The 14,182-nt window shown below is 51.3% G+C and overlaps 1 protein-coding gene across 1 annotated transcript; it reads right to left on the bottom strand.

The window, feature by feature from the left end:
- Window positions 1-6,421: 6,421 nt before the first annotated feature.
- On the bottom strand, window positions 6,422-9,162 carry CHAC1 (ChaC glutathione specific gamma-glutamylcyclotransferase 1). Its single transcript, XM_049613384.1, has 3 exons — window positions 8,360-9,162; window positions 7,918-7,953; window positions 6,422-7,463 (listed from the first exon to the last, which is right to left on the bottom strand). Exons 1-3 carry the CDS (start codon window positions 8,588-8,590, stop codon window positions 7,062-7,064), a joined length of 669 nt encoding a protein of 222 aa, XP_049469341.1. The 5' UTR covers window positions 8,591-9,162; the 3' UTR covers window positions 6,422-7,061.
- Between the last annotated feature and the right edge of the window lie 5,020 nt (window positions 9,163-14,182).

The raw sequence follows: 14,182 nt of genomic DNA, 5'->3' as shown, positions 1-14,182 counted from the left end.
TTGGGTTTTCCACGGGGAGGAGCCACAGGTGAATATAGTACTGTCTGCTTTCTCCCTGCCCCCACCCATCACCAGTACCCTCAGGCTGTGCCTGTGAAGCCAAGCTCCCCCTCCTGTGGGGACTGGGAACAGCACCCCATGAGAAGCACAAACAGCCCTCTGGCTTAGCGCCCAGAGCAGGGAGGAGGAAGCAAGGGCATAGAAGTTGCCCCCTACCGTGAATGCCCAAGGCTAGCCCTTCTCCTCTTATGTGTTCAGGGCCTGACCTCTCTCAGACAGAGGAAGGGAGAGGGAGAGTGGCCAGGCCAGTATGGCAGCCACCAGCGTGGGTCAGCACTGCCCCAGTCAGGTACGTACTAGGCTGACCATGCCCAGCTGGTCTGCCCTTGTCCTTGTGGTTCCCTGTCCCACATTCCTGGGCTGTGCACATAAATATTCAGGTGGAATATTAGCTAGGAGGCAGCTTGGCACTTCCCCTTGATTATGACGGAGGCTTTCACAGGTCTTTCTCTCCAAAAGGACGTGTGACATTGCTTTCAGAAGGGTGTCACATTAAACTCCCTTCCCACGTAGGTCCCCTGAGCTCCTATGGGACTGTGTGCTGTGCCGTGTGCTAGGATGCGCAGTTAGTGGGGGCAGACCTGCGAGCAGGGCACACCAATACAACGTGTTGGGTGCAAAACAGGGGTTGTGGGGGGCCCAAGGAGGGGCACCAGCCGCAGCTTCTGGAGACATGATGCTGGTACTGAATTCTGAAGGATACGAGAGGCATGGGCAAAGTTGTCAGGCAAGGAAAGCAGTGGGATCAAAGGCTTGGTAGCCACAAATAGCATGAGGTGGGGGTGGTGTTGCTGGGGGGGGAGGGGGGGAGGGGCAGTGCCAAGGCTGCAGAGAAGTTTATCCTGAGGGCCAGGAAGGACTGCTGAGGTTTGTTAGTGCAGAGGGTCGTGGCCAGGGTTGCATTTTACATTATGGAAAATGAATATCCAAGGAGAAAGTGGGAAGGTAGATCAGTTTGGACGTAAAAAACAATCATCTAGGGAAGGAGGGCACACATTAGGGCAGTGGTGGTGGGGCGAACATAAGAAGCCCTTAGATCCCAGACAATGGGAAGGTTTGAGGAAGAGGGCTGAGCCCCACATTTAAGTTTGGGTGAGAGGGAAACATTCACCCTGGGCTACACCTTACTGTTGGGCCAGTGGCCCAAGGAGGGGCTGAGCAAAGGATCCATAACAAAGCCCAAGAGGACTGAAGCGCCAGGGGAAGGAGCAGAGCATGAGAGGTGAGCGTGCAGTGCTGGGTCCAAGACTAAGGAAGAGAGACGTGCACAGGAGGAAGAGGGTGTGTGGGTGTAGAGCTGCTCTCTCCCTCTTGCAGGGGAAGGACCAGTGACCAGGGAGCAGCTCTGTGGTTGAACTTCAGGATGTGTCAAGTTCTCTCTCACACCCCAAGAAATGCCCAGGCTGAGGGTAAGGGCAGGTGCAGACCTAAACCAGGAAGGGCAGGCCTGGTGGGGCCTTTGCCAAGAGCAGAGCAGGAAAGGGCATAGGAGAGAGGCCATTCTGGGCTGCTGAGCGAGGGGTGAAGGTCCAGGAATAGGATGAGGAGGGCAAAGGGAAGGCTGATCAGGGGCTTTGGTCAACACCCTCTGACAGCCAGCCAGTAAAGCAAAACTTCTCAGTCCCAGTTTCCACAGCTACCATGCAATTTATTGTCCAAACCTGGATGCTTTTGAGAGTGAAAGTGATAATTATTCCAGGACAACAGGAGTAAAGTAGGCCTGTCCTGGGCAGTGGGATGTGTGGTCACCCTAGCCTGGAGCACAAGTCTGGTCCTTGTGCTCCAACTCTGGCCCACAGGGACACCCTCCCTGTGACTGTTGCCTCCCCTAACCTGGCCGGGGCACTGAAGCTGGATTCACACCCTGGAGCACCCCAACCCACCTCGGAGCCAAGCTTGCAGAAAGGCAGGGTCTCCCCCATTCAAGGTCCTTCTCCCCACACCCTCTGCTTTCCTGATGACTCACATGGGTGCCGCCACTGTCTGGGGGAAATAGCAACCCCCAAAGGAATGTGGTCCTTCCTGGTGCCCAGTGGGGGACAACCTGGAGAACCCCTAGGAGCCTGTCTACCCTAGAAGGGTGCATGGAGAGGCCAGAGTGGGGTTCATCCATGTCCCCCTGCCTGTCCATGACCCCCTGGCAAAACCCTGGGATCCCCAGCCTCCTCCCTCCTACTTGTCCCCCATTTCTAACAGGCTGCCAGGAGGTGTCCCCACATTACCAGTTCCTGGTTCTAGCTCAGCCCTCCCCAGCCCCTGCCTGGGTACATGGCAACAGGTACACACCAGGTCTTGCAGCCTTCAAATCATCTTCCCTGACACAACACTTAAACCCAAGCCTGAACACAATACTCCAAGTAGACAAAACAAAAAGAACAAAAAGACCCTTCCGTGGGAGGAAAAACAAAAACATCACTATAGAACTCAACTTCCCTACAAGATAAAGTCTAACACTTCCTCTATGAACTGACTGCAGAGTAGCTCTCAGCCTTGTCGCCAACACTGCAAGGCTTCTTGCACGCGGCCACCTACCAGCTGCTCTATATCGCTTTCCCCTTTGCTTGTGCCATCCCCACACACCCGGAATGCCTCCTCTGCCTGCTGGATTCCTGCAGCTTTTTTAAGGCCCTCCTAGACCTGACCACCTCTGCCCCAACCCGAGCTCCTAGAGTTGCCCTTACCCAGACCAGGTGTGAGGGCACTCCTGTGCCTCCCGTCTTCCACAGCGGGAGCTTGACCTACCAAAGACTCAATAAACAGCAGTTGAACTGGCTGATCCTTTCTACTCACTCCTGGTTCTCCAGAAGGGTGCCCTTGGAGATGGACAAGTTGATTCCCGAGTTGCCTGCTAACTCTGAAATCCCTTAATGCTGCAGCCTAGGCCTCGGCACTCAACCATCACTCTGTTTGAATCCCACCAGCAAAAAATAAATATATATTTTTTTAATGCCACTATACCAGAAGTCCTAAGAAATGGCCCAGGAATGCCTGTGGATCCCCAAAACCCTCTCAGGGGGACTGCAAGGTCAAAATTATTTTCATAGTCAAACTAAGAGGTTATCTGCCTTTTTACTCACATTTCCTCTCAAGTGTAGAGTGGAGTTTTCCATAACTTTACAAAAGGTGGATTTGCAACAAAATGAATGCAGAAACAAATGAGAACCCAGCTGCTTTCATCAAGCAAAAAATTAAGAACATAAAACAGTGCTGTTCTTTTCACTAAATTTGCTTGTTTTGGAAAAGATTCATTTTTCCTTAAAAATGTTGAAGTTTATTTTAAGGAGAGAGTACGCAAGTGGGGGAGGGACAGAGAGAGAGGGAGAGAGAATCCCAAGCAGCACCACTCAGAGTTCCAATTCCACAAACTGTGAGATCATGACCTGAGCTGGAATCAAGAGTCAGACCCTTAACAAGTAAGCCACCCAGGAGCCCATAAAAATACATTAACATGTAATAGATTGTTTTTATTTTTAGTAATACATTTTACACTTCTCCATTTTAATCTCTAATACACTAAATGTTGCCAAATGTTATATCCCAGGTAAACAACAACCCCTGGGATCCTCAGTTTTTAATTTGTAAACAAGTCCTGAGACCCCTACATCCTCATACCTTCCATCACCCCTCTGTTGCGTCTCTCAGCAATTTCTTTTTTTATATTTGAGAGAGAGAGACAGAGCGCAAGCAGGGGAGGGTCAGAGAGGGAGACACAGAATCCCAAGGAGGCTGCAGGCTCCGAGCTGTCAGCACAGAGCCCGATGTGGGGCTCCAACTCACGAACCGCAAGATCATGACCTGAGCCCAAGTCAGACACTAACCAGCTGAGCTACCCAGGCACCTTTTTTTTTTTTTTTTTTAATATTTATTTTTGAGAGAGAGAGAATGAGCATGAGTGGAGGAGGGGCAGAGAGAGGAGGGGAAGACAGAGGATCTGAAGTAGGCTCTGTACTGACAGCCCAGAGCCCAATGTGGGGCTCAAACTGAGCCGAAGTTGGACACTTAACTGACTGAGCTACCCAGGTGCCCTAGCAATCAATTTCTTGAGTGATCTCCTTCCCCTCCTACAGGTTCCCCAGCTCTGTGGCTTCATGCCACTCTTCTGAAATTGCTCTGAGGCCACAGAGCACCCTCTGCTATTTCATCTAATGGATGCTCCTCTCTCTTTATTGCCCTGACCATTCAGCAGCATCACCCTGGTTCTTCTCCTATCTCTCCAGCTGCTTGCTCTCCACTTTTCTTGCTTCACTCAAGCCACCAGGGCTGAGCATGGGCCCTGTTCTCTTTTCTCCCCACTTCCAAGGCTTTCAAGTACTGTCTCCATGTGTATGGCCCCCAGATCTCTTACTCCAGCCCATATTTCTCTCTGAATCACAGACCCACATTCCCCAGCTGCCCCCTGAATATCCATGTGGATGCCATTGCCCTACACAGGCACCCCCAGATCAAACACTCATGCAGAGCTGATCTCTACCCCTGCCCTTCCAGACCTACAACTGTACTAGCAGCCCTGGACCTCTACCCCTCCCTCGCTCTCCCTTTCATCCAGCCACACCCAACCCTGCCAGCCTCATGCCCTGGCGACTGTCAGATCTATCCTCCCTTCTGTCCCCACTGCCTCACCTCAGCTCAGGCCACCTTCATCCTTCCCTAGGCTGTCTTTGGCCTTCCTGCTCCAACCTGACAGAAACCAGGGCTCCTCTTAAGCAGTCTTTTCACTCAGAATTCACAGGAGGCCCCCACCAACCCAGGAGGGATGCCACCTCTACAGCATCAGGCCCAGCCACAGGATGTGGTCCTGCCACCTGTCCAGTCCCATGTCCAATCCCCCATGCCACTCTGTCCACTCTGTCCCAGCTAGCCTGACCTTGCTTCCTTCTCTGGCACAAGTTGTTCCTTGCCTCTTTTCACCAGAGACCCCTTCTCAGCCTCAGAGCTTGGCCTCATCATTCCCTCCCCCAGAAAGCCTTCCCTGACCACCACCGCCATGTCAGGAGCCCACTCTTGGCCTCCCATCACAGCACATTTCATGCTAAATGGTCCCATTCAGCGTCTCTTAGTACCCTAAGGAGGAAGATTGCTTCACTGCCGTATCCCCAGTGCCCAGGTCAGTGTCTGGCATACAGCAGTTTAGTAAATACTTGAATAAGGCTTGAAGAATGGGAGCCCATGTACAGCTGACAGGAAGCCCTCCCCACCCCTGCTCGGTAGAGAGCAGGGCTCTGTTCTGAGCACCCAAACTGGCTGTCTTGCCCTGCCCTGGCCCAGGAGGCGCTGTCCAAGTCTCCCTGCCACCCGCTGCCCCCTCCTGCTGTGTTGCCCAGAAGAACTTGGCTGGACTCCACACTTCTCCCATCAATGGTAAGACACGAGGCCACCAACACACCGGGCACCACAACAGCTGCCCAACTTGGTCAGAGCTGACCCCTCTGGGGACACCCAGACCAATCCAGGGCACCAGCCATGACAGCAGCAGCAGCAAAACATACCACATAGCATCCCAATGTAAACTGATGCTCAGGGGACTGAAGAGGTTTTTGGAGGTTACTAGGCCAGTGAGGCTGGGGTGCAAGCAGGCTCTTCTGCTGCAAGAAGGCAGTCACCTGGGCCCTATACCCATTCTGCAGGCCCAGGACTAGAAGCTGAGCCCAATGAGACGCCATTCTGAGACCCTGGGGGTGGGATTTGCCCTGGGGGGCGGATCAGGGTGGGGAGGAGCAGCCAGGGGCACACAGAGAGGGAACAAGTAGCAGCCAAGAGGGCACCCTGGCAACTCATTCCATTGTGAGCAAGACTCCTGGCAGGTCAAGTTAACAGAGAAAGCACAGATCACACCACAGTCCCAGAAGACAACAGTAACCACAATTTTGATCTCAAAATCACAGGGCCACTTAGGTCCTCCAGGCCACAGTTCTCTGCTCTCAGCACTACTCAAGTCATCACCACCCTACTCTAACCCACATGCTCCTTTAGCAGGAAGCCAGGGGTCCAGTCATGCTGTCACGAAGAGGCAGCAGCTAGAGGAAGACCTGGTGTGACCTCCAAGCCTGCTGGCCTATTTGGGGCAGCTGAGAGCAGGAGCAGGGCACCAGGTCTGTGGGAGGAACACTGCCTACAAGGCTGCCGAGTAGAGCCACATGGGCTGAATTCTGTACGACACTTAGTTGTGAATGGTGCGCGTGAGAGTGCTGTGCCCTGGTCGCTGGTCCTGTCTGCTCAGCTACCCGGAAGAGAGGGATGCAGACAAAGAGGGAGCCCCTGCCCCTCTCATGAGCCTTCCAGGGCTTTATCGTCTTACTTGCCCCAATGCCCCAACTGAAGAAAGAACCACAACGCAGCACAACACAGATAATAAGGGATCAGTTTATGAGTAACAGTATCGGTCAGACTGAGAAGGTACCAGGCCTTTAGTGAGGAGCTATAGGCCTCAACAGACAAGAAAACAGAGGGACAGGGAAACAAAGCCAGATGGCTAAAAGAGGCCCAGGCAACTGTGCCTGGGCTCCAGATCCAGTTCTGCCCTAGGAATGTGGGAGGAAGAGGAAGAGCGAGACCCGCAGGTGCCTCAGTTCTTGTAAGGCCCCCTTCTCTTCAATCCCTCCTGTCCCTTACCAGCAGGCTGGGACTTTTCACAGGTGGTATATTTCCGGGGCTAGAACAGTTGGTCTGGGGATAGGGAGCCAGTGGCCTGGGTGGTATGGGGTTAGCAGCAGCACTGGGGGGAATCTAGTCAGGCACCGCTCAGCAGGGCCCCTATGTCCAGGGCAGGCCCCCCACCCTGCCCACTACACCAACATGGTGCAATAAATAGTTTCAAGTAATAAGTCAGTGTCAGGCAGGAGAACTGGAGACTGCTGGGATAGGCAGGGGCTTAAGGAGAGAAGCTCCCAGACACCCACCAAGTCCTCTCAGTGAGCTCCAGCTGTATCAAGTCCACTGTGTGCCACAGGAGTAGGGATGTGGCCCCATGTCTACGTGGGCACGCCCTGCAGGGGCTCAACCCCTCAGACCAGGGCCAAAGCCTGCTCAGTGGGGCAGAAACAGGGCAGCATGGTGCCCACAGCGTCCACGATGGCTGCCAGGTGCTCATCCTGTGCCTGGGGCCCACAGAGCTGCATGAAGTCTGCCAGGCGTAGCAAGTACTCGAGGTTGTGACCAGAGAAGCCGCGACAGGCCAGGATCTGAGTTGCAATGGCCTCTTCAGGTGCAGGGCCCAGGTAACCAGGATTTTGTGGGGTGGCCACATAAGCCAATGCCTTGAGTGGTTGGTCAGGGTTATCTTGGGGGTAGAAGGTGACTTCCTTGGTATCATAGCCACCAAGCACTGCCTCCCGCACGTTCAGGTACTTCAGGGCCTCGCTCACCTGCTCACCTTGAACCTGGTATGCCACACCCCAAGTGCAGCCCTAGGAGGAAACACGGACACCGGGGTCAGTCAAAACAGCTCCTGGCTGGTCCCACCTCAGGTCTGCGCTCTATAAGGCAAGTGGGCAGAGGACTGATGAGTCATCTAGTAGCAATACATCAAGCTCATTCTCCCTTTGTTAACAAGGGCTGACAAGGTGGTCTGCCCCCAAGGCAGAAGAGGATTCCTACTCAGAGTGTGGCTTGAGAACCAGTGGTATCATCTGTACACCTAAGTCGAATGTGAGGAATTTAAGGCCCCACCCTGGTCCATTTAAATTGAAATCTGCATTTTAACAAGGTCCTCAGAGGGTTCTTGTGAAAAGCACTGAGCTAGACCACCCTTCCCCTCTGCCAGTGTGGCATCTAATCTAGTCTGCAGCCAAGGACACATAAGCTCTCTTAGACCCTCAATGCTAGGCCCTATGGGGTCTCTCTCTTGACTTGGACACTTACCTCATGATCTTCAAGTAGGGTCACCACACGGCCAGGCTGAGGAGAAAGCAAAGATTTTGAAAAAGATAAGTTAGGAATCAGCTCTGCCACCGGTACTAAAGGAAACCCATATTAACACTGCTGGCCCAGGCCTCAGAGAACCCCACGCATCCAGGGGAAAGTGGAGAGAGTGATGCATGACTACAGGAGAAACAGACCCATGGCAGTGGCCCAAACTGATAAATCAGAAACATTCATCAACATTGTGATCCACAGGATCACAGATTCCAGCCATCACAGTGATCTACTGGGCACAGAAATTTAAGCCACAAAGCCCAAGCACAGGTTTATACACTTCCCCCACCAGCACGGAGGCACCGGCTGCCCAGAGAACCCCAGGGCACTGGTGCCCACTACCCTGCCCCCAACTCCTGCATTCCCCTGAGCATAGTCAGATGCTCACCATCTTGTCGCTGCCCCGATGGAAGGTGTCTCCCTGCCAGAAGCGGCGGCTATAGCCGCGCACGAAACCCACACGGCTGTCACTGTAGGCGAAGTCGGGCCTCCACACGAGAGAGCCGTACCCGAAAATCCACAGGGCTTGGGGGTCACCGTCATCCCGGGGGTGCTGCACCGGTGACGAAGTGGGCGGCGAGGCGGGAGGGGTGTTCTGGGCTGTGGACTCCTGCTTCATGGTGCCGGGCACAGGGACGAGCCCGGCGGCCTCCGGGGCTGGTCTCCGGCGCGGGCACGGAAGGACCAACGGACGCGCACACCTGGCCTGGCACCGCTTGGTCGCTCCAGCTGCGCGGCCCCTTCGGAGGCGCCTTTTAAACCCTCCGGCCAGGCGGGCCCCCGCCCACCGCGCCAGCTGTCGCGGTGATTGGGGCGGGGCAAGTCCCCTTTTGACCAATCACCTTCGTGTTTTGCTTCCCGGTTAACCGCGCCGCCCTCTGAGTGGGTAACTGAGGGACCTGCCCCAGACCCAGCTCGCCCGCTGATTGGCTCGGTTCCACCTCTGTAGCAAATCTGGCAGGAGTGATGCAACCGCGGGGGAGGTTTTCCCAGCTCCGGCATGCAGCAAGGGCACCTCGGATTGCGTCAGGCGGCGGGCAGTGGGCACCGACGCGGGCACTGGTCGTCTCTCCGGCAGCCCCTCCGTGGCCTGGGCCCTTCAGCAACCAGGACCGGCGGGTCACAGGTGGGCGTCGCCTCAGCATCCCTGCGGGTGCACCTGGTCGGGTCACTGCCCCCAGTTAGCACGGACTCATTACCAGGGCCTGTGCAGGGCACGTCCCGCAGGAGCTCTATGGGAGGCGTAAGCGCCCGTCTCTGGGGCTCCTCCGCCTGGGAGCACGTCACGTACTCTAGAGAAGCAGTTGGAGACACCTTCTGCATTCCACACAGGTGCCTCACGCGGTTGCCCGCGTGAGCAAATGGAGAAACTGAGTCACGGGGCTGGCAAGTGGTTCTGCAGAAGCTGCGAGGCTGAGTCAGGCCGCCGGGAACTTGCGGGCCTCACGTGAGGGGTACGCCCAGGGCCAGTTGTGGAACCCTCTGAGCCCAGGTAGGCTTGGGGTGGAGCACTTGCAACCACCTATGTCACTTTGGTGGTGGTGTCCAGACCTGCGGAGAGAGGCCATAAAGACAGGCCTCTGTCCTTCTCTGCCCTGAGGCGAGAAGTTTAGTTCTGCTCAGACCTGAAACTTTTGCAACAATGATTGGGTTCATCCTTAGGCACAGAAGTTCCAGGACCTTCCGTAAGCGGCAGGCAACGCAGCCAAATTGACGCTCCCAGACGACGGTGAGCAGCTACCGGCCTTCTCTCTTGGCTGTTGGCCTCCTGACCCACGGAGGGTCTGCAGGCTGCCTGGGTTGAGCCCCCTCAGCAGGGGCAAAAGGCTGCCCCTGGGGATGTCTCTGGATGGAAAGGGGGAAGAGAGGCAGCAGCAGAACTGCCCCTGCCCTCCCCCTCCCTTCCCCCCACTGCAGAACAGCCTCGGGGAAACTGCTAATGAGGTCCAGGGTGAGCCCTCTGGCAGGCGAAATGGGCAATATTGCTTCTCATTATATTCTAATTAGATGTTTAAACTAAAAAGCACCTGCACACTTAAAGTAGTCATTCCAAAAGTGTATAAGATACACACAAAAGTGTGTAAGTTGCACTTCAGTGTGTAGAGTATGAAGCTAGTTCTGTAAAAGCAAAATAAGTTACACATTAATATTGGTAAAAGAAGTAATCTGGAAGCATATACCTAAACTGTTAACAGAGCCTGTCACCAGAGAAGAACTTGCAATATTAAATGTAAATGTTTATGAAAAAGTTTGTTGGTGGTGGTAGCTGTTGTTTGTTTTGGTTTTGTCTCTTACAAGGAGCATGAATTACTTTTCCAATTGGAAAAAAAAATACAGGCAAAATGGTTGTTTCTGGTTATTTCTTTCCCTCCGTTCTCCATGTTCACTCTCCCCTCTTCTGTACCCCCCATCCTGTCCCCTTTAGTCCATATGGCCACCTCCTTTGCTACTAGCTTCTTAAGAAGAATATCCCCACCTCCTCTACCACCTTTCAGTAGTGGGATAGGAGGCAGGAAGCTGGTACCAACATATTCCTGGAAGCATCTAAATTTGCACAAACAGTGCTTTGAAACAGCAACTTAGTGATACAAATCAAAAGTCAAAATGTCCCTGACCTTTGACCCAATACTTCCACTCCAGGAAATTATTCAAAATATAGGAAAAGTCATATCCCTAAAGATTTTTCAATGCATTGTTATTTATTATAGCAAAACAAAAGAAGAGAAACTACCTAAATATCCCAAAATAGCTAAACATTTAAGTAACTTATAGGATTACTCCACGTGGTGGAGAACTACACACAAAGAGAATAACTTAAATATGTAGCAATAGATGATTAATTAAATAAATTTGATATAGACATAAAATTAAAGCTCTGTGGTCATTAAAACAGATGTATGCCTATACTTACTGACAAGGGAACTTATCTGTGATGTATAATTCAGGGAAAAAACAAGTTATAAAATAACATAATATAACTGTTTTAAACTTAAAAAGTCTATAGTGTGTATTTGCATAGAAAAAAATCCAGAAGAACACATAAAAAGTTCAGTGATTACCTCTGAGTGGTAGGACTACATGAGATTTGCACTTTCTTTTTTATGCCAATTCAGATGGTCTGGGATTGTCTAAGAGAACATAAACCACTTCCATTTAGAAAAGAAAAAGTCAAAATAAAAATGCATTATGAGGGGCACCTGAGTGGCTCAGTCGGTTCTCACGGTTATGAGTTCAAGCCCCACATTGGGCTCCGTGCTGGGTGTGAAGCCTACTTAAAAAATCCACTAGGAAAACAATGTAGTAAAAATGCCTAGGACTGCATAGTCAGGCAAAAATGCATAATAACCATCACATGCACTATGATTAAAACTATTAAAACAATAACAAGATACATAAGGAAAAAGAGGGGGGCATCCTATACTAGTGATGGATGTGTTGCAGGTGATTCTTTGTTTTTCAAGGCTTATGAAATGTAATTTTTAATAATAAAAGTTTAAAGGGTAGGTAAGGTTTTCTGGGGGCTAAGAGGCAGAGAGTATATTGGAATTACCTGGGCAACATTTTCAAGATCAGACCTCCTCCCAACGGAACAAAGCCGGCTGGTCAGGTCATCAGTAAGAACCACTTGCTCCAGGAAAGTTAGGCACTTCCTCCTCTGTGCTTCCACAACTTCTTACCTCGCTTCTGTTTATCGGTCCCCTCCACCTCATGCCTATAACAGAAATCATTTATTGAATGCTTACCATGAGCTAGGTAGTTTGCTAAATGCTTTACATCCGTTCTAATTACAAACTTCTCCCCTACTTTGTGAGGGAAGTATCATTTCACAGGTGAGCAAACTGAGCATAGGGAAGTTAGGTAACCCACTCGTGGTGATGCCACAGCAAGGCAAGTTGTGGAGCCTAGATCTAAAGGCAGGCAGTCCCACCCCAGAGCTTACCTTGCTGCTAAGCTTTGCATATCCTGCTTTCTGAGAACCTGAGAGCTCCCTGAAAGCAGACTTCATCTTTTAAGCCCCCAGGGGACCCACACAGGACTGGCTCATGGAAGGTTCTCCACAAAAGTAGGTAGAAGTGGAGCTTTTACTTTGAAAAGGCCAGGGCAGCCTGGGGTTCAGAGGAGGAGGAATCTTGCAAGACACAGGTTCAACCTTGACCTCTCAAAATAGGAATCCCCACAAAAGTTGGCCCAGGGGTCTTGGCCACCTTCCTGGGAACAAGTCTTGCCTGTTTCCATTCCTCACTTATCCTTGCCAACATATGTCTCCTTCCCTTCCAGTGGGACACTCCCAGGCAGTAAATCATCCCACTCAGCAGTGCCTCTGTAACATCTGCAAGCAGCCATCCCCACTTTCTTCTGAACATCCCCTCAGGAAGGGGCTGCAGATGTCATACCCACAGAAGTACCAGCTCATGAGAGGATCACCTCCACCTCGAAGAGTGGCACATGATTTGCACATGAGGCATCCATGATGGCTTCCTTTTTTAGTCCTTTCCCAACTTAATCTTTCCTTATTGTTCCCCTTCAGGCAATCACTTCTCATTTCCTTATAATCTGTTCCTACTCACTTCTTCCAGTCAATGCAATCAACTTCTGGTATCATTGGACACAATCATCTGAAACAAGGGAAGGATGTGTTTGGAAGCTGGGGGAATCATACTAATTTATTATGCTAACCGATGAGGTTACTTGATAAAGCTGCTGATCCCCAAGGGATGAAAACGCTTCCTAGACATGGGCTCTAAACCCAGCTTGCCCAGATTTGAGTCCAGCTCCATCATTTACCATCAGGCTCACTGTCTCTGGTTCTCAGTTTTCTCAACTGTGAAATGAGGAATAATAGTATCCAACTTGTAGGTTCTGATGAGGATTGAAAGAAATAAAACCTCAGGGGAACCTGGGTGGTTCAGTCAGTTAAGCATCTGACTGGCTCAGGTCATGTTTTCGCAGTTTGTGAGTTCCAGCCCCACATCGGGCTCTGTGCTGACAGCTCGGAACCTGGAGCCTCCTGCATATTCTGTGTCTCCCTCTCACTCTGTCTCTCTCTCAAAAATAAACATAGAAAGAAAGGAAGGAAGGAAGAAGAGACCTTAGCCAGCACCTGGCTCCTTATTTTTACTACAAACTATACACTTTCCATTTTATTCAGGATAGAGCCATAGTCTACTATTGTGATTTATAACAAGAAATATATATTTGGTCTTCATCCTGTTCCTGGCACAGAGCTTCTAAAAGCCTTGGAATTTCCTCAGTGATAAGAGTGAGAAAGGTGATAAACAAGCTCATATCAACCACACCTGAGTTTAGTTTATGTTGGGGGGGAACTTTTGGGAAGTCCCTAAGGATTGGAGGTGGGGGAAAGGGCTGGTTGCCAGGGAAACCAGCCATGTGATTAGAGGGTTGGAACTCTCAGCCCCAACTTCCATCCTCTGGGTAAGGGAGAGAAGGGCTAGAGATTGAGTTCAGTTACCTGTGGCCAATGATTTGATCAACCAATGATTCAATCAACCACACCTATGTAATGAAGCCTCCATAAAAACCCCAAAGGACAGGGGTGTGGTCAGCTTCTGGGTTGTTAAATTCACGGGGGTGCTAGAAGGACGGCCCCCTGAAAGAGGACCTGAAAGCTTTGGGCTCCTTCCCGCATACCTTGCCCTATGGGTCTCTTCCTTCTGGCTGCTCTTGAGTTATATCCGCTTATAATAAGCCAGTAATTTAGTAATCTGAGTTCTGTGATCCACTCCAGCAAATTAATCAAACCTAAGGAGGGAGTTGTGGGAACCTCTACCCTATCTATAGTGGTTAGAAGCACAAGTAACCTGGACTTTTCACTGGCATCTGAGGTGGAGGCAGTCTTGTGGGGCTGATGCTGTCACCAGGCAGAGGGTGTCAGGACTAAGTTAAATTGCTGCATGTCCAGCTGGTGTGGCAGAATTGCTGGATATGTGGAAAACCCACAGGTCTGGTGTCAGAAGTGAAGTATGGTCATAGCGGAGTATTGAGAATAGATGAAAGGCACAGGAAGGGTTTGTTTTTCTTCACTCTACCTCTCGAGTCTGACACAGGTCAGAAGAATTGAGTAGGTCAGGAAAGTGGTCATGGTATTCTTATTGATTCAATGGAGGAAACCTCCGGTTATCTCACCCTCCAGTCTTGCCATACAATTCACAGATTGTTCTAGCAAATAGGGTGCTAAAGGAGTGTTTTTAAA

Source organism: Panthera uncia (genome assembly GCF_023721935.1).
Source record: "Panthera uncia isolate 11264 chromosome B3 unlocalized genomic scaffold, Puncia_PCG_1.0 HiC_scaffold_1, whole genome shotgun sequence".
Classification (NCBI taxonomy): domain Eukaryota; kingdom Metazoa; phylum Chordata; class Mammalia; order Carnivora; family Felidae; genus Panthera; species Panthera uncia.
This window is presented reverse-complemented; position numbering and strand designations above follow the sequence as displayed.